The sequence below is a fragment of the Syngnathus acus genome, chromosome 3 (genome assembly GCF_901709675.1).
Source record: "Syngnathus acus chromosome 3, fSynAcu1.2, whole genome shotgun sequence".
In the NCBI taxonomy this organism is placed as follows: domain Eukaryota; kingdom Metazoa; phylum Chordata; class Actinopteri; order Syngnathiformes; family Syngnathidae; genus Syngnathus; species Syngnathus acus.
Window position 1 is genome coordinate 9,418,349 of NC_051089.1, and position 19,082 is coordinate 9,437,430.

Below are 19,082 nucleotides of genomic sequence, written 5' to 3' on the forward strand. Positions count from 1 at the left end.
GCGGCCACGCGTGTCCCAATCTACCGGATGTCAAACACGTTCTCATTTTGTGACCTAACCTAAATTGATCGCTTTGTGTATTCTGAGAGCATAAACGGACGCACACGTGAATCGTTAGGAAAAGTGTAGCTTTAATGTAAACACAACATTCGATTGGCTCAGCACAAACATTCCACATGAGAGCAACCAATGAACTACAGAAGATGGGGTGCAGCACAAAAACATTCACAGTAAAAAAAAAAATCTGGTATAATCGTAATATATTTATATACAATACGGTGCTTTTACGGTGACAATGAATCGGATATGAGGGGAAATGTGTATACTGGGACGGGGAGGCGGAGTATGGGGGGGTGGAGAGCTGTACTGCTTCAGTGTGAAAAGAGGAGGATGATAAACATGAGGGGAGAATATTATATAGTCCCCTAACAGGCAGAGGCTGCCTCTGATGATATTCTCTCCTTGTGCAGTCTTCTATGACTAAACAGATTCACATTGAGGGCCAAATTAAATGTGTGGCTGGAGGAAGAGGGATGAGGCTTGAAGCGATCAACAATTCAATGGTCACAACCCTAAACAAGAACCAACTAGGATCCTAAACTGTTCTCAAATGGTTGGCACCAATATGACAGCTTTTTGTTTGTGTCTCTTTCTTTCCACGTCTATTGTAAGATATTATCAACCGATGGGCGGTCCTCGTAGCACAGGAGGCCGGCCGCTCTACACCGGATAATACTCTCTTTCTGTTGAAGTACAAGAGAAAAAGAGCAGAACAGACCTGCGGGCTACTCGGTCATGTGAAGGAAAGGCAAACTTCCCGGCGCCTCCCCCGTTATATTATCAGCATCGTCTGCATCATCGTTTAACTTGTCAAAATGGAGCAGCAGACAATGCTCGGGGTTACTTGCTGCTCCTGCTCCCCCCCCCCGGTTGTTTGTTTACGCTCATCAGCAAACCATTCAAACACTCAAAGACAAAACTGGGGCTCATGAACTCGTGAGAAGAGGAAGGGAACAAAATCATAACATGAATCCGACATGATATCTGGTGGCAGCTCTTTGGGTCCATTTCGGACGTGTTGAATTACATATTTTTCTGTGTGTGTAATTTTTTTCTTTTTTTTAAAGTACCATGAAAATGATATAACGCCTCACACTCTCTGCAAGAACGGCCGTGCTCAGTATAAGCCGCACCCTCTCAGGTTGTTTGCGATAATGATGTCGGTGACAGCATCGAACACTACCTGGATGTTCCCTGTGTCCGTGGCACAGGTCAGGTGACAGTAGATCTCCTTATTGGGAGAGCGGTTCTTACTCTCAAACTGAACCTGAATGTATGCGGTGGCGTCGTCGTAAGTGTTAGCACCTGAAGGAGAGCAGAAGATTACACGTTAAGTTTCGAGGACATCCGTTTGGGGAATGAGCTCCAAACGCTCACCTGTGTATTCGGGAAAACAGATCGTCAGCGGCGACTTCTTGATCTTCTCCGCAAAGAGGTCCTTCTTGTTGAGGAAAAGGATGATGGAGGTGTCGATGAAGAACTTGTTGTTGCAGATGGAGTCGAACAGCATGAGGGACTCGTGCATGCGGTTCTGCAACGAGAAATTTTGTTGATGCCGAAACTTCTCATTTTAGTTCACAAGTCAAAGCAAAAAAGGTCTCCGTTGGAGTCACACTTACAGTTGTTTCATCCTCATGGAGCACCTGGTCATAACCACTCAGGGCCACACAAAAAATGATGGCAGTCACATCCTCAAAGCAGTGGATCCATTTCTTCCTTTCCGACCTTTGCCCTCCCACGTCAAAGAGCCTGCGGAAAAATGCCAAATGGTAGCTACAAACTCCAGGACACATCTCTAAGTAGCACCTCGGCTACAAGAGGAGGGACTTACCTAAAATGGAGGTTTTTGAAGGTGAAGTGAGTTTCCACAATGCCGGTGGTCTTCACTCGGGTTCTCAAAATATCCTGCTCTGTGGGCTGGTAGTCTGCAGCCCCGATCCGGTCTAAACTGTCCAGGTAGCTGGTGGCGACAAGGAGCAAGAAATTAAGCTCGTTCAGAAATACTAACTAACACCCAACCATCTATTTAATTGGACATTTGAATATGCCAAACAGAAAGGTTTGGGGAATGGGAAACTAACTCAAAATGCCATTCCGTGTCACTCACTATTGGGCCGAATCGTTGAGCTGGTATTCGCGGGCCCGGTTGAAGCACTCCTGAGTCCCGGCGTCAGCCCAAACGCGCTTCATGGCGCAGAGAAGCTCCGCAGAGTATGGCTCGGTGTCCTCCATGCGACTCACGACGTCACACACTAGCTTAGCATCCGCCTGGAAATGAAACCGAAATAAATTGGAAAGGATTGGGCTCGTATATATTTTTGAGTAAGTGTCGATACAGCCAGCTTGATTTTGCACTTTTCTTGGTTTATTACAAATGAATCCTACCTTCTGCGTTAGTTTGTTTTATTTTGAACTTAAATTCTCTATTACGGAACGACTGTTATTTTGTTTTTGCCAGAAATAAACAAAAGGGCTTTAAAATGATCTGTAATCGGTTTGATAAAAATGTTAGCATTGGCATCGGTTACTTGGTATCGGTATCGACAAGTATCAAATTGATACTTACATTGGTATCGTAAGAAAAAAAGTGGTGTTGATCATCTTTAATATTTTTATGTATCAATTATTTTGAAGAAGCTTATCTTTAAAGCAGTTCACTTGAGGATTAATAATGTGATATATTCACAAATAATACTTTGACACGAAGCAGAAAGTAGGTCAAAACATTTTTGCTTCTGAAACACAATTATATTTATTCAACCAAAAGCTGTGAAGAGAGATTTTGTTGAGTTGTAAATAGTTTCTTTGTCAAGTAAAGACAAAATTATTTGTATGGTCCTTAATCATCAAATAATCAGCTGACAACTATTAACAACATCGTCTGATCTAAAACAGCCCAAGAGCGCAAGAAAAAAAACTCCAAAATGTTTAATGAATCAAAAAGAAAAGACCGCGGGTGGGAGGACATCCACTTTCATGCTGTTATTCAACTAGAACTAGCAATTTGTGCTTTTGTCTATCTAGAAAAGCTGTATTGAAGCCAATTTATTAAAAGTAAAAAGATGGTTCTCGACACTGCAAGGATAACTTCTTCCTTTCTCTCTCTCTTTGATATATTGAAATTCTTCCTTTCACTCTCTTTGATATCGTATTTGTCATGCCGTTATAATTTGTGGGTTGCTGTTGTCTTGTCTTTTTTGTTGTATCGTCACTTCCTGTTTTATTTTGATAAGCTACTCTCCTCTCGTTTCCTGATTGCCTTCCCTGCTCCTAATTGTGTGCACCTGTGCCCTTCCCCTTCTGTGTGTATTTAGTCAGCGTCAAGACAAGGTCTTGTGCCAGTGCGTCTGGTCTCGTCAGGGGTTACTCGCGATCACACAAGTTGAAAGATACTTTTTGAATACCTTGTCTAGTTTTTTGAAGAACCCTTTTATTCTCGCTTTACCCAGAGAACTATTTAGCTTGTTTTTGCTGCCTTGAGTTCACTCTTTGAGTTGTTTTTGGTTTTTGCCGGCTCTCGCCTGGCAAAATAAATTCCTGGTTTTTTTGGTCACTCTGCACCTGAGTGTCCTCTCCTTGTTCCTAGCCTGACAGTATTATCACTATCTAACTTTGGAGTTTAATTATTTTGGGTATTGTTGTAGATGGGCGCGGTTAGAAATGAGCGTTTGCGCAGTTGTGGGAGTGAACACATCTAGGAAATTTGCTTCCAGCTTTTTTGTGGCTCCTCTCATTCCCTTTAAATTCAAGGAAGGAGAAGGCGCATGGTCTATTTGGCAGAAGAATCGCAGACTTGCTGCAGGCCATGCAATGGATCAAAGCACGGTAAGTGCTTCTAGGATAGAAAAAAGATCTCTTCTTGCGGATGATGTGACATCAGCCTTTGTGAAGTGGGAATTTAGAGACCGCCTTCCACCACTGATTGTGTGTCTGTGGTAATCATCATTATTATTATTATTATTATTATTATTATTTTATTCTTAATCCAAACAAAGCACCTTGGGATGACTCATGCAATGGTAGATTTAGAATATTTTTAATATATAAATATATCTTAGATAAAGTAGATATTTTAGTTTGAGAAAATATACATTTATATCTGAGAAAATATTTCCTGTATATCCAATATCTTTTTTAATCTGTGACATTTCATCTCATCTCCGTCATTTTAGTGACGGAGCATTTCAAGCCGGAGGCAACTGACTTTTCGATCCTTGTCTCCAAACTCGATTCCCAGCGAGTCCATGGCTCGCAGGATGGCTGCCAAACTCTGGATGGTGTTGCTGTAGACCACAGGTTTGTACTGCTTCACGTCATCCCCGGAGAAGCCATCTTCGTGGATGATCCTGCAGGCGCGCACAGATATTAGCACAAGGAAAAGTCCCGTTCTGCCATATGTCGGTCGTCTATTCACCTTGAGTGGTGGAATCCTTCATTTGAATTTACATTCCAATTTTAAAGAGAGTTTATCTAAAAATCAGTGATTTTTAAACCTTTTATAGAACAAAAATCCACTCATTGATTGTGACTACTATGGAGCTCAACAGTTCCTGCATGGAAGGACCAGAAAGAGGGGCATTTTAATATTTTGTGCAGCTGGCTGTGTGCAAAATTGTGTAATTATGGATGAGAAGTGGATAAGATGCACAAACCATGAGCGAGAGAGGATTGAATTAATAAAGAGTCCAGGCTGTGAATCACCATTAGTAGTTTACGCAACAATTTCCTCAGCATGGTTTGGCTGCTGCTAGGATTACTGTGTTTAGACGCATTGTTTCTATTAAGTTTGTAGGTCAAAAAGGATCGTTTGACCTGAATGTGGGCAGTTTCTTTGCTGTGCATCATTTGCACAATTCACTTCAATATGATCATTTCACCGTTTTTATGGCTCAATGAGTCTGTCTTTTTTGCTATGATGCTATCAACTCCAAACGAAGGGAGACAGATTCCTTTTATTTCAACAGTGCTTGGCCACAATGTAAAAAAAAGATTCTGATTATAAAATGTCATATTCAAAGCTTTTCATCATCCGCAGAGTGGGCCAATCACACTCAAGTGTAAAAATAGGAATTCTCTGACATCGCTGCAGCTGCGAGTCACTAGCACAAGTTAGTGCATTCCACTCCAACCCGGCGCTGGCTTTTTTCAATTCAATTATTCATATCCTGTGAGGCTAACTTTGTACCTCCTCTATGTTGAGTTATCAACAAGAGCCATTTTGAGCCTTGTAGCTTTCCCAAGCTTGTCTACCCAGCTCACACAAAGTAGATTGACATCATCATCATACATGATCTATTTGTCATGTATTCATGTAAAATACATACATGTACAGCCATTTAATTCCCCTCTTAGGGTGACTAATGGATACTATCATTTAGGAAAACTATCCATCCAGCTTTCTATCTGCCCATCCCTCTGTCATCTATCCAGCATTCCATCTTTCATATGTCTATCCATCCAGCTTATATTCACTATCTCCACCTTGTCACCTATCTGTCTATCAAGTTATCTACCTATTAATCAATCGATCTAGCTTTCTCATCCCATTCTCTACCTATGGTGCTTTCTATCGCTATCTTCTATCGTAACCATCCATTTTCTATCTATGGATCCCTCCTGTATCTTCCTAAGCATCTCATCTACTATATCCAATCTTTCTCTCTCGCTCTTTCTCTTTCTCTCGCTTTCTCTATCTCTATCCATTTACCCATCTATTTCTCTCAAGCCTTCCAAATGCAGTGCCTTCCAAAATTATTGGCACCCCTGGCTACGATGTTCTAATAAATTATAACAGGACAAAAACCTATCTACTGCTCTTTTGAAATAATAATAATTAAGAATAATAGAGGTAGCAGGAGCGTGTAAAAAAAGCTAAATAGCACAATTTGGCCCCGGGTGTTGCGTTCAGCGTCTTTACGGAAAACAGACATCTAAAAGGGTTAATAGGTGAAGGAAGAAGAGGAAGCAGGTTTTTTTTTGGGGGGGGGGGGGTCTCGAGTAGGGGAGGCTGCACCACTGCGGAGAAGCCTCACATTACAAAATATACAATAGACTCCATGATTTTCCCTGAAAACATCTCGAAACTTCACTAAGAGGTTTAGCAACCAGCAACAACAGTGATTTAAAAACATCAAATAGTGGTTTAGCTCAGAGGTTGAGATGCGGTTTTCCGAGCCATATTTCTACGTAAATCCGCTTTTATAGGCAAAGTACTCCCGCCGATATCGGGCACTTAAAGCCATTAAGATTAAAAGCAGAGGTATTCACTAATGGAGCCGCGCTGACCTCACACACGAACACACACTCAGAGAGGAGAGAGGAACAACACCCACACCACAGTCACTAGACTACACTAACCGAAAGCCCCCCAGCCCTAAAGCTTCGTTAAGTACATTTCAGCACCCGCCGAACGAACAGCACCCGCCGAGCGGGGCCTCGACTCCCGAGCCGAAAGGTGCTCCAACCTCCGGGCACTTCTCGCGGGCTTCGGCCTCTGGAAACATGGCGGCTCGACGGAGAGGAAGGGAAGGGAAGGGAGGGGAGGAGGGAGGGGGGAAGAAGGAGTGGGGGGGGTCTCGAGGCCTTTTTTGAAGCATAAATAAGCCACCAAACACTAAACACTCAAATAAAAGAAAAAAAAAGAGAGCGACTTACTTCATTTGTTTGACGATGGTGCTTTTGCCGGACTCTCCACCGCCTGGAAAGAACACACAGGGAGGGGGGCGGCTAATGGTGAAATCAGTACCACGGAGAGCACCAACCGGCCCGACCGGGGACAGGGTGTGGAGAAGCAGGGAAGTTGGTGATTAGCAGGGTGGGGAAGGCAGTCTTACCGAGCAGCAGCAGCTTGACGTCCTTGGCGGCCACCATCCCGTCCTCCTTCAGGTTCTTCTCGATGGCCTTGCTCCGGTCCAGAGCGGCTCGCTCCTCGGCGCTCAGCGTACATCCCATGATGGTGACGAGCAAGCGAATGAACAAGCGTCGTGTTCCCCTCCGGGTTCCGCCTTGGTCCACCCCGCGACGCCGACTCCTCAATCAGTGCGTTGTCGTCGCTCTTCCTCTCGCCGCTACAGCATTAGTAGGCCCGGATTGAGGGCAACCCGAAGCGGTCTTCTTCGATTTTTTTCCCCCTCCTTTTTCTTCTTCTTCTTCCTTAGTGTGTCTCGCTCCGTCCCCTCTCTCAGAGGGGGTTGGGGGCGGGGTGGGGTCGTTCTGAGAGAGCCTAGCTGCGGGGCTGAGGTTGTTGTTAGGTGGGGAGTGTGTAGGGGTGTAGGAGGGGGGCTTGGTTTTCTCTCTCTCTCTCTCTCTCTCTCTCTCTCTCTCCCTCGCTCTCTCTCTCCCCAGGGCGGCGCTGGTGCTGCTGTTGGTGGTGCTGATGATTTCCTAGTAGGTTTTTTTCCTCCAAGAGGAGGAGGAGGAAGAGACACACCTCGTGCGGACAATCTCGCTGACGTCAGAGCTTCAAATCACGTCCTCTAAAAAAAATAAAATTCAAATGGGGCAGAGCTTTAAATGGCAACCACGTGTTTCTTGTAGGAGGAATACAGGTACATGTAAATTACTTACTTAATCATATCCTTGTCGTCACGAACCTACGCACACCTCATGTCAATTCAACATCAATGACATCAAACATTGACATTTGATGTGTGCTATAATAGTAGTGTGTACAATATTGCGTTTGTGTGGTCATATGAGAATGCATGTGTGCATCTACTAGTAGCAGTGGAAATTTTGGCATGGGTTTAAAACGGTGCCCTGGGATCAATCTGCCCCCCCCCCCCCCCTCTCCCACACACACATACAAGTAAAAACGGTCTAGAACCGCCACTGACTAGAGTAGTACTTGCCCTCACTATAGTAAAAAAAAGAAATCAGTGCACTAGTAGAACTACAAGGGTCTTACTGGTTGCACAAATAGAAATGTTGTCTTACTTGTGAGGTCATGCAGGTGTGCTTAAAGATATGGCTTCCTAAAGTGAAATGAGTTTGTAATGAATTTCAGACTTGACCTTTCTGTCTCATCAGCTATTAAAAAACCAGAATGTGTGCTGCTGTCAACTTCACTATAAACTGTCAAATTTACAGAAAGAATCATCTCAATAGCAGCTGTGGTTACAGTGCGTTTTGCATAACTTTGAAATCTATTTATATCTGCGTTGGAGAAAGTGTGTGTGTTAATAGCCCGTAATCCACAAGTCACATCTGGATAAACGGCCAAGTGGCATAAAAGAGAAGGGGGGGTCAGGCTTTTGCGGTAGATCTGAATGAAACCTGGCAAGTTCAAGCTGCAGCGACTTCATCCATCAGTGAATTTGGGTGGAGATAAAACCTCGAAACACACACGCACGCCTCAACTATTTACCTCACTGCCCTGAAACAATGTGACACAAGCACACATTCAGCAGCAACATCAGCAGTTTAATCATACGAGCGTACACGCACACACGTGTGCGAAAGAGAATGATGGGAATGAGAGCGAGAGAGGTGGGGGAGAAGGATTAACACCAAATTATACCTGGGGGAATTTGGAGAAAGTAATGTTTTCAGGTTTAATCACACTAACGCAGTTATGGGACGTTACAAAATACAAGTACTTTAATTACTGTACTTCAAGCCGAATTTTTAGGTACAAGTGATTCATCTAGCTCTCCATTTCTTGATTATTTATTTTCCTGCGGCATTTGAAAACAAATATATCGACTTTTTTCTTTTTAGTGCCTTCTCTCTGTGACATGCGTGCACTCGCGGATGATAACGAGGCGCTCTAAACCGTCCGAGCCAATAGACAATCTGAAGGGAAAATGCCAGACTTCAAATTGCGCAACTCGGCATTGTCTTTGCTATGGAGGGGGGGAATAAATCAGGAAAACTGAAATGGTTAAAAACAGTTAAAGGCTATATCCACCAAGTTGTACAAAGAGTAATTCTCAGTCTTTGCAATTATCTTTGGATGTATTTTATGTACTTAGAAACATTCATAAATTCACTTTACAGGGCTTTTAGCAGACTTGTTTTTTCTGTACTTAATACAGAGTGGGAGGACATTTTCCACTTCTGTACTAATGCATCTAACACAGACATACAAAAATATTTTTAAGCATTTGTTTTGCAAGCACTTATTTTGTACAAGAAAAACAAATCAATAACCTTCAATTGGGCAGCCATGAGAAAGGAGCACCAACAGTTTCCATGTGTAGAACTTGTAAAGTAAAACTAAATGTGAAAAGATTTGAAATAGTGCAGAGAATCTACCTCTGAGGTAGGATATACCATCTGTGATGTAAAAAAAATAAAAATACCCAAGCCCTCCCTCTGCAATTGTGTTGTATGAAAAGTTGCCATTTGACGAGTCAATTTAGGCTTTAAGATTTATTATGAAAGCAGAAAATTGAGTGAAACTAATTTTTAGATTAATAATGTAGATTGACCTAGCTTTACTGTATTTTACAGTACCAACTTAGACCTTTGTGCTTTTATATTGATCGAATATCTGTAATCAATTACAAAGGGAAGGAAACTGCAATTTGAGGTCAAACGTATGATCAGAAATTCACATGCATACAGGAACAATTTCAACAATTTCAGAATATTAGACATCCTGTATGTAAAAGCAGGAAAGACAAAGTCAACAGAGGCGAAGCACGCCCCCCTTGGCGAGCGCCTCCGTGTTTAAACGCCACCAAAAAAGCGCCCGCCGTTAGTTTCACGGCTGTTCTTCCAGAATGGATTCGGCCAGGCTGGTGAGTTTGCATTCCTCCAGCGCTTTGACTAGCCGGCTCAGCTTGGCCGCCCTCCCCTCCGCCTGGAGGAAGCGGCTGAGGAGCTGATAGGCCTGCTCGTACAGGCCTTCTCTGGCGTACTCGTAGGCCAGGTTGTCAATGGCCGTATCCTTCAGAGCGCAGCACTCCCTCCCCAGGGTCCTCCCCACGTGCTTCCACTGACGGCCCACTCCATTAGCGAAGCTCTGAACATCTGCTGTCGTCAGCATTCGATCCTCTGATGGGGGGGAAAAAAAAAAAAACATTAACGCAAACTGTACTTAATTGCAATTACGTAATCAGAGGTTTACAAAATAAAACAGAAACACTTCCCAATCCCTTAAGGCGCTTTCAACTCACACGAGAGTTACAGTATCTACTTTATATTTTATATCGTTTGATTCTTTATGGCGCCCCGATACAGGTACAATAGTAATTAACTAGTGTTGTTTGTTATTAATAAAAACAATTCAATACAGCATTTGGAAATGCTAAATTATGCTGATGTGAAAAATAATACTTTGACACGAATGTTAAGTTTAAAACAATCAACATCCTTTTGTCTAGAGATTGGTTGTGACCTGAGCCCTGAGCAACTGTGATGTCATTTTCAGTCAACAGCAAGTGGCAAAATGGCCGCCCCTTAAGGTGGATAAAAACGGGTGACTTTTGCTGCTTAACTCCTAATACATGGACGAAATACTAAATACTAAATACCGTGTTTAGAAACTTCATACTAGTGGGAGCACATACAACAAATTATTGTAAAGAAAAGATTTGGGTTGACTTTCCCTTAAAAGCTTAGTTCGATGCACAGTGAATGACAATTGAACAGAAAGCTGGCAATTTCAAATTAATGCAATCCACCAAAATTATCTGATGGCATGCCCTAATCTCCCTTTAGGTTGTGCCCATCAATTCCTAAATGGTTGGATTAGAGAATCATCTGTCAAACTGCACACAGTTTACGTGCAGCCAGCAAAGTGAAAACACAACAAATGCAGCAGATGGTCACTGACATTAGGACATATTACATGACGTGGATTCTTTTCTCTTGTCAGTGAGGTACAGAACAATGCTTTTTTGCGTGTGTCATACGACATGATCAGATGATAAAACCTGTTTGAAAAGTCAACCCCTGAAAATTCACCTTTGTATTTATCCTGTGGTTTTTGATGCGTAACTCATGGGACTTAACCGTATAGAACTCACCTGTCTGAAAGGGTTAACTAAAGCACGCATGAAATTTAACTTCTTTTATCTTAAAGACATTGTGACAAGACTTAGAGAGCAACTCGACTCACCAAAAATTTTATTCTGAAATCTGAAGCAGTTGCTGGGGATTTGCTGTGTGAACGGGATCTGCTGGTGTGGAGAAGGCCCCTTGACCTCAAGCTCCAGTTGCATATCAAGCTGATCAACTTCTTCATCACGCAAGCGCTCGGGCTGTCAGAAAACGAGGGGAAAAAAAGGCGCTTTAACTGCCACAAACCAAACAAAAATACACAAGTGATACCTTTCAGAGGCAAAAAATGTGCTCTCTATCTAATTATCAATCCATCCGTCCATCTAACCGTTTAGACTTGAATCTTTTTTAATCTTGCAAGAAATAAAATCAATACTACAACTAATAAAAGCCCAACATTTTAAAAATATATGCATACGTGTGACTGGTGAATTTGCTTCAGACAAAACTCGAGCTCGTCCAAACATCGATCCAAGATGTGCGTTCCGGCCTTGAGCTGGGTCTCTATCCTAAAGTCTTGTGCCAGAGCGAGGAGCCGACAAGCGTGCTGAGAGATGGACTGACACAGCGCTCCAGAGGTGTAGTTCTTCAGGAACTGCTGACACACTACTACATCCACAAACTTCACCTCTACTGCGAGGAAGGGATCGGCATCATGAATCTTTAGTATCTCGTACCCGTCCAGACCACCTGCAGAATCTGACCATGAAAAAATGATTTAATGGCTGTGCTCACTTTTGGAGATACTGTAGGTTTCAAATCTTAATTCTTCTGCTCACCTATCAGTGTCAATTTGATGAGTTTAAAAATGATGAACTTCCTCTGCTGGTCCTTGTAGAGGGAGGGCAGGTTTGCATCCGGACAGAGCGACCGCAGAAACAGAACAGCGCATCCTGTCCAGGAGCCTCCATCCAAAACTTGGTCTGCCATCCTATGAATATGGAATCAGCACATAATCAACTCGGTACCTCGGATGGCTAAATCTGATGCCCTTGCTGTATGGATTCTGCACCGACCGAACAGGACAAGATCTAAGGTAGGCCACTTCCTGGAGGAGTTGCTACAGAGAATGTGATGTTTGGGGTTTTGAGGTGGGACCAATTCTTCGAAAGCGTCTTTCTGTGCTGTTTCCTGTGGTTTTATGTTACTTAATTGACTCTCACATTGTTGTAGTTAACATTGTACAGCATCATATTAGGTGTTAAATGTTGTTTAAATGTTTAATGTTAAAGATTTTTTAGTGAGCGTTATAAAATAAACCTGACTTGATCAAATACAAGAATTTGATCCTACAACTTTGGCGAAAGTAAATGTTTTCTGGCAAAGTCCAATCTGGCTTTTTTTTTTATAAAGCTTGTTGCAAAAAAGATAACAACCAACCTGTCATTGTTTGATCAGAGCAAAAAGTTGTTCCGGGAATTGTATTTATATTTTGATTCTATTCATGATATCATTAATATTGATTTGGAACTGCTTCAAATAATGTGGGACAATTACGTGATATTTAATTGCATTTTTTATGGCACAGTTGCATAATATGATATTGCATTTTTTGTATGGTACAGTTGCGTGATATTATATTGCATTTTTGTATCGCATTGGTAGTTTGTATAATTACTACGCGATAGTGGTGCTACAAAGTATTAAGAGTTGGATTAAGTCGGCTAAATCCCCACCGAGGGTCCAGGTACCAAATGCATGGCCCATCACTGACATTCCACCTTTCTCCCCATCTTTGGCCCAGCCTCCTCTTGCAACTTCATTACATAAAAACATGTTTAATCTGAAGCCTCCCTCCCCCCAAAGCGACACAGCCCCGATCTCCTGTACTCCGGATGAACTACATAGTCCCGCTCATTTACGCCCTTTCCATGCACAGCATGCAGAGGGCGCCGCATAGAAAGAGCATCCTTTGAGCTGGATTATGCACATCCTCATATTTCACTAATACACAGTACACTTGACTCTTGGGTCTGCAGGAATCTCAACAATTTAGCCAGTATTTAATTATATGCAATCTAATCTACCGGTGCTCTGAAAGTATACCGCGAGATTAGTTCAGCAGCGGTATGAGGATTAAATGATCATCGGGAGCTTAAAATATATCATTCATTTTTTGCTGCCAAAAAAGCAACCTCTAGTATTCTGGGCGGATTGCTTGTCTGATGCTTAAGAATGTTCCATGTGGGGTTTTGCTACCACAAGTCACTTTGTGATGGACTTGGGACTTTCTTTATTATACCTGTTATCACAAAACTTCTAATGATGGTGGAATAGATCATATTTCTACAGTTATCATCATTTTATAACCTTCAGAAAAATAGACACATGCAATAAATCCTGGGGATATTTTCCCGATTAAGAAACACTGAAAATTAAACTTAATGCATAAAGAGTTCTTTAATCATCCTAAATAATTGATACGGATTTTATTTCACTGGTTCTGTATATACACTGCCATTCAATGAAACCAATAGCCTCGAATGTGTGTTTTCAATAACATTTATATCTAAAATCAGCATTTGGGGAAAACACTACATAAATGTGTGCTTTTGAATGTTTATATACATATAATGTACAGTACTGGCTACTTGTACTTGTATTGTTGATAGTCAGCAGATGAGTCAGCAGGAACTACAATTTCGTAAAAGTTAGTCGACGAGACAGGTCGTGGGAATCAAATTGAACTTTACGAAGATCAAATAGCGTTTGCGGAACGTACTCGCCATGCCTAAAACACAACGTAATTGTTAGCTAAAACGTAAGTAAACTTACCTAAAAACTTTTTGGTACACTGTTCGGTGACGCTTCCTCCTAAAAGCTTACCAACTGACACTGTGATCGGATTTCCTCGTCCTATTGGCTGACCCGAAGAAAAGTACTCTGATTGGTTAGATCTCATTCAAGGGCGGGGCAAAAACCGGGGAGGAAAAAATGTGATTTATCCTTCCGGGATGAAGAAACCTCAAGCTTAAAAGTAGGCCATCGCCACAATCATTCTGGGTTATTTGCAGCCACTGATATCGTACTGTATAAATATTTGATGAGAGGCAGGATGTTGAAGGATCCCCCTCTTTAATACAATTAGGAAATGATTAGACCAATTATTGCCATGTGCTCAAGTTAAAAACAGTGTAATTACTGTCTTTTTGCCTTTTATGAGTGATTCAAAAAGTTGTCAATGTTAGTATCTTAGTTATTCAAATCAAGTACAGTACATTTGTCAACAATGCACTAGTATATAATTAAATTTAGTTATTCATTTCTAATTACTGTACATTTTTCCTCCATATTTGCATATTTAATGCATGTGTGCACATGTTTTGGGATTGTGAGAGGAACTCAGATGACTCAGAGAACACAATGCAAGGCAGACATGGTAACCACTACACCTAAAATAAATATGAACAAAAACATTAAAGTGCTGTAAGTAAAATTTTATTCATAATACACAAAAGAGAAGTCATAGAATGCTCCAGTAGAAGGATCGCTGTTGCTTCTGTGGTTGACATGCTTGACAAATTTGAGTGTTTCCTTGTCTCTGTAGACCAGAGCGAGGGAATTATCTTCGGGATGGATGGTCAGCAGCTTTAAACGAAAACAAAAAGACATTACGATGATCAATTATAGACAACAAATTAAAAAAACTCACTTCCTCATCCTCTTCATTCGCAATGTAACAAGTGGAGCCTCCGAACTCTGACTGCCAACCTGAAAATAAAAAAAGATCTCAGTCATCTCCGAACTGTGAGATGGACATCTCACTGCGCCCTAATATTATTATTATTATTATTAATAAATATATATATAAAATAAATCTAAACTATAACAGTGCAGTGAAGACCAATCCACTCATTTCACCCCAATGTTGATGTGTTGTCACAGTTTTTGTATTGACTGACCCGCACAGTTGAAAGGTAAGATGAGGTCGAGTGCGTATTCCGCTCGTGCTGCCTCTGCGTCGTGCAGTAAAGTGTAGCTGCCGTGGGACCATCGTCGCAGTTCACCACAACACGTAGGTGTACTCGGTTCTAAGTAGAGGAATACAAAAAAATCAAAAATCAGTGGAAAAACAAAAAAAAAAGGAAGGAGCTTCAGAAATTTTGTGAACCTGACTCTTTGCTTGTTTCATTTGAGGACCCTGTTGCATTGCCGTCCTTTTTGGAGCTTTCCTTCTTCTCTTTGTCCTTCTTTTCATCACCATCATCATTATCGTCATCATCAGCAGGGCAAAGGTAGTGCAATCGGAGGCCCGTAAAGTTGGAGAGAAGCAGGAAAAAGGCTTCTGAACGAAGCAGCTCCCAACAAGCGCTCACACACTCGGGTAAAGTGTCCAGACAGGCTGCTTTGTAACATCTGAACGTGAGCAAATACATCAGGTAGAGTGAATCCAAAATACATGACGGTTCACGTTTCACCCCTTCCCCCACAACACCACAGATTCTTTTTATTGGTTATTACAAAAAACCTTGCGTTTCCTTTCAAAATGACTATTTTCTGTGGCATTCTACACAACAAAATACTCCCACAAGACTGTTTTTAATGTTGCAAAATGAGTACCCGCCAATGAAAACCTAGCAAAGCAACAAACAAAAAAAAGAAAAAACAAATCTAGTCATAAGAATTCAACTACAGGTGATCAAAAATCTGAAAATCGTATTTTTTTTAAAGGAGATGTAATCGAAGAACCTTCCCTACCCACCTCTTATTGGCAGGACCTTTCCGCGTCCACTGGATTTCAGCCGACTGCAAGGCCGCACACACTTGCCGAAATTTCTCCTCCTGATGACACAGTCAGGAGGAGGAATCAAAATGAAACCTCCAAAGTACACTTCTGACTGTTGTTATTCATTCCTAGAAATAATTCCTCGAGCTACACCATGATGCTTGATTGGTTTTGGGATGATGAGAGACTCTGTGGAAAATGCGTTCAAGGCAAAGAACAGAGAGCACTTTACCCTGAGAAAATCTTTCAGCTGAATTTCAGAGCTTTCTTCAAACTCATCCTGAATTTGCTCCTGGTAGGAAATATCCAGGTAGAGTGGATTGATCCACTCCAGCAACAATGTCTCCTAAAATGGACGCACAAACACCATATTAGCACGTAGTTCAACTCGCTTGCACATGCATGTTTATACTCACATCTCGGGGTAAGTGTTCGCTCCGCGAGACGAGAGCCTCTATGTGACGGGGAGGACGCTCCAGAGACGGTCCGTGAAACCATCCGCTTAGAGAAAGACGACACTTGTCCTGTGACAACACCTCCGATACCTGGATGAGCACAAAACATGACCTTTTTTTTTTTTCCTCTTTGGCTTGACAGGTGATGCATATCATTCTTACTTGGTGGAAGGAGATCGGAGACACTTCAAAAAGTACGAGCGTATTCCATGAAGGCACGAGAGACTTCACGATACTTTGTGGTTGGAAATGAGCTGAGGACAGAGATTTTCTTCAATGACGATTTCACATCAGTAAATGCTAAACTAAAAGAGAAACTCACCATCCGTTGTGTAGAGATCGAGAGAACCCCCATCACTACTCAGCCATGGAGGGACAAGGTAAAGAATGAAGGCAACACGTCTCCCCTCCAGTTCATCATCATGACACAAAAGAATATCTACAAACAGTTACAACGGACACAATGACACAAAACTTAAAAATATCATTGTTAATTCTGGTTAAATGCTCACCTGTGTATTGATATTTGGCACATGAAATATCAACAGTGGGCTCCAATTTCACACCCAAAACCTCCTCAAGCCATAGTCGGAATTGGCTGAACAGTGCTGATCTGGAATTAGACGAAGAACAATTTTAAATGACATTTTGTTTGTTTTACTTCCCATTATAAAAAAACAACAACATATTTTTCCCAAATGACTTGTACAGGTCATATTAATGGTGTTAAATGTGTTATATTTGAGCTGATGGAGGTCTCAACAGAGAGGCAAATGCATTCACTGTACAAACCTGCCATGACATTTTGTTGCAGTATAAATAATAAATGATCCCAAGAGGAAGCCGTCATTTTGCTTTTAATCCTGGTTTGGATTCAGCAGAGTGGAGTGCTTTGGGAGTTGCATTTCATAAACATATATTTACATCCAGTTAAACGTTATACACAGCGTTATTTATTCCTCACGGCTGGTATGCATATCAAACACGAGAAAGGTCAACAATCGTCTTGATTTAAATGCTGTGATACACTCATTTGGGAACCTGGCATTTATGGATTAATTAGGCTTCAATACATTTTGGACATAATATTGTTTTACACATTACTATTGCTAACTTTGGATTTATCCACTCTGAAGAAGAGAATTACCACATTTTGGTATCAAATGTAATCTCTGGCCCCCTCTGGTGGCACTGATGAGCCATCCAACAGCTCCAATGACAACACAGTATGGCTGCAGTATTGGTCTAATAATTTGGGAAAAAGAGGAGAAAATAGGTTGGAGACTTGTCACTGCGTGTAAACTTACCTCAGGCCTGCTATGTGTGGCTCAGTTCGCTTTCTCAAGTCATCGGACTGTAGGTGGGGACAAGATTTAAATGCTGGGATAGCATACCCAATTGCCGGGAAAGTCATGCACAGATCAGGTTGAGGCTCACCTGTTTAAATTTGTAGAGATCGTTGGACTTTGAGTGAAAGTTGAGCGTGAGAAGTTCTGTTTGTAGATTGTCCAAGAAATTCTCACTTTGGATAAAGTTTTTGATGACACAGTGAGGGAAGGGTTGGCAGTCCAACTCCAAATCACCTGCAGTGTGACAAAGACAATGGATGTTGGAAGTGGCTGCTGAACTGCATGATTACAACATGACTAAATATGATATAATATGAAAGCAGTCATGAATAGATTAAATCAGGTCAACATGAGACAAACATTGAGCATTGCTACAATTGGCTAAATGGTTCGTGTCAGATTCTGTGTTGACTTCACGGACCATGAGTGTAGTGAGACTTCTGGCTCCACGCATCCTTCACCGCCCTCTTCACGTTCTCGTCTCTAACGACACTACAAAGTTCTGCTGTTTCTTCGCAGTTATTTGTTTTCCTTTTCTTCTTGTTTGATTTTATATATTCGCCCTGCTGCCTTTTAGATGCCATGGTAGAGTGACTTATTAAGAACCATGCGCAAAAATGGCCCCGGAGGTGACGTCACGAAAGCTGACATCGCGTCGCAGGAATATGATATCAGTGGGTTCATATTTTATTCTTTACTCTATTTAAAAAAGCACGTTAAGTCCAACGCACCTATATTCGGCAAAATACAGTCCCACATGACGACTCTAGCCGGTCGGTGATTTTAACTAAACTCGATATGTAATCCAATGTCAGTAAATATACATTCGTTTGGTCATGAAACATTAAAATACTTTTAAAATAGAGATTCATTCTAGATCCAAACGCTCCGACGTCATGATAGCATGCCTTTTCTGTAGGGTTATGGAATTTGCATTTAATCATTTTTATAAATTGTTGTGAGATGGTGTAAAAAAAAAAATAAAAAAAAAAGATCTCCAAGCCGCGTTCAACAATAGACATTTTAAGCAGAGCACATGGTAGTCGAACAGAGCCCTACGGACACATTTTATTGATTAAGTATAAAACATGAGAATGCTACATTAGCTTACTGACCGTTTCACAGAGCATTACCTCATACCACTAATTTCCCCAAGCATACCGTATTTTGCTGCATTATTTTCGAAAATGGCAAGGAGCATCAAAATATGCAACGTAATAATTACATTCACTGTCCAAGGGGCAAACATACAAAATTGGTCGTACACACTTCATAAAAACATATGCACACACAATTCATTTTCTTTTTTTTTTTACTAAAAAGAAAAAACAACATACTTTAAAATGTCAGTAAACACAAAGTAATTGTTGGTTTAATCAAACCTATCCAGAGAAGGCGTAAAATCTGAAAAGAATGCAATATAAATGTATCTTCTACAAAATAAAAAAAACACCAGTTCATCGACATAAAAAAAGAAGAAAATTG

At 41.4% G+C, this 19,082-nt stretch overlaps 3 protein-coding genes across 3 annotated transcripts; all 3 read right to left on the reverse strand.

The window, feature by feature from the left end:
• Window positions 1-113: 113 nt before the first annotated feature.
• gnao1b (guanine nucleotide binding protein (G protein), alpha activating activity polypeptide O, b) lies at window positions 114-7,423 on the reverse strand. The gene is made up of 8 exons (XM_037247501.1): window positions 6,894-7,423; window positions 6,715-6,757; window positions 4,265-4,406; window positions 2,168-2,328; window positions 1,892-2,020; window positions 1,680-1,809; window positions 1,438-1,591; window positions 114-1,365 (listed from the first exon to the last, which is right to left on the reverse strand). The coding sequence occupies exons 1-8, from the start codon at window positions 7,009-7,011 to the stop codon at window positions 1,178-1,180; spliced, it is 1,065 nt and encodes a 354-aa protein (XP_037103396.1). The 5' UTR covers window positions 7,012-7,423; the 3' UTR covers window positions 114-1,177.
• A 1,580-nt stretch (window positions 7,424-9,003) lies between these two features.
• Window positions 9,004-13,942, reverse strand: tradd (tnfrsf1a-associated via death domain). The gene is made up of 5 exons (XM_037248101.1): window positions 13,843-13,942; window positions 11,847-11,998; window positions 11,486-11,766; window positions 11,126-11,267; window positions 9,004-10,059 (listed from the first exon to the last, which is right to left on the reverse strand). Exons 2-5 carry the CDS (start codon window positions 11,995-11,997, stop codon window positions 9,767-9,769), a joined length of 867 nt encoding a protein of 288 aa, XP_037103996.1. The 5' UTR covers window position 11,998; window positions 13,843-13,942; the 3' UTR covers window positions 9,004-9,766.
• A 547-nt stretch (window positions 13,943-14,489) lies between these two features.
• ogfod1 (2-oxoglutarate and iron-dependent oxygenase domain containing 1) lies at window positions 14,490-18,236 on the reverse strand. The gene is made up of 13 exons (XM_037248219.1): window positions 18,019-18,236; window positions 17,686-17,831; window positions 17,556-17,602; window positions 16,761-16,861; window positions 16,571-16,687; window positions 16,411-16,502; window positions 16,210-16,338; window positions 16,026-16,139; window positions 15,770-15,849; window positions 15,179-15,423; window positions 14,970-15,098; window positions 14,720-14,778; window positions 14,490-14,655 (listed from the first exon to the last, which is right to left on the reverse strand). Exons 1-13 carry the CDS (start codon window positions 18,179-18,181, stop codon window positions 14,506-14,508), a joined length of 1,572 nt encoding a protein of 523 aa, XP_037104114.1. The 5' UTR covers window positions 18,182-18,236; the 3' UTR covers window positions 14,490-14,505.
• Window positions 18,237-19,082: the final 846 nt, after the last annotated feature.

Coding starts and splice junctions, on each gene's coding strand:
- ogfod1 (XM_037248219.1), bottom strand. CDS start 18,181: ATGGCATCTAAAAGGCAGCAGGGCGAATATATAAAATCAAACAAGAAG. Junction 16,862..17,555: donor CCACACATAGCAGGCCTGAG/GTAAGTTTACAC, acceptor GTCTAATTCCAG/ATCAGCACTGTTCAGCCAAT. Junction 16,503..16,570: donor CGATCTCTACACAACGGATG/GTGAGTTTCTCT, acceptor CTCTGTCCTCAG/CTCATTTCCAACCACAAAGT.
- gnao1b (XM_037247501.1), bottom strand. CDS start 7,011: ATGGGATGTACGCTGAGCGCCGAGGAGCGAGCCGCTCTGGACCGGAGC. Junction 2,329..4,264: donor TTGGAGACAAGGATCGAAAA/GTCAGTTGCCTC, acceptor TTTCATTTCCAG/GCGGATGCTAAGCTAGTGTG. Junction 2,021..2,167: donor CTCAACGATTCGGCCCAATA/GTGAGTGACACG, acceptor TGTCGCCACCAG/CTACCTGGACAGTTTAGACC.
- tradd (XM_037248101.1), bottom strand. CDS start 11,997: ATGGCAGACCAAGTTTTGGATGGAGGCTCCTGGACAGGATGCGCTGTT. Junction 11,767..11,846: donor CATCAAATTGACACTGATAG/GTGAGCAGAAGA, acceptor TTTCATGGTCAG/ATTCTGCAGGTGGTCTGGAC. Junction 10,060..11,125: donor ATTTCAGAATAAAATTTTTG/GTGAGTCGAGTT, acceptor CCCCCCCATCAG/AGGATCGAATGCTGACGACA.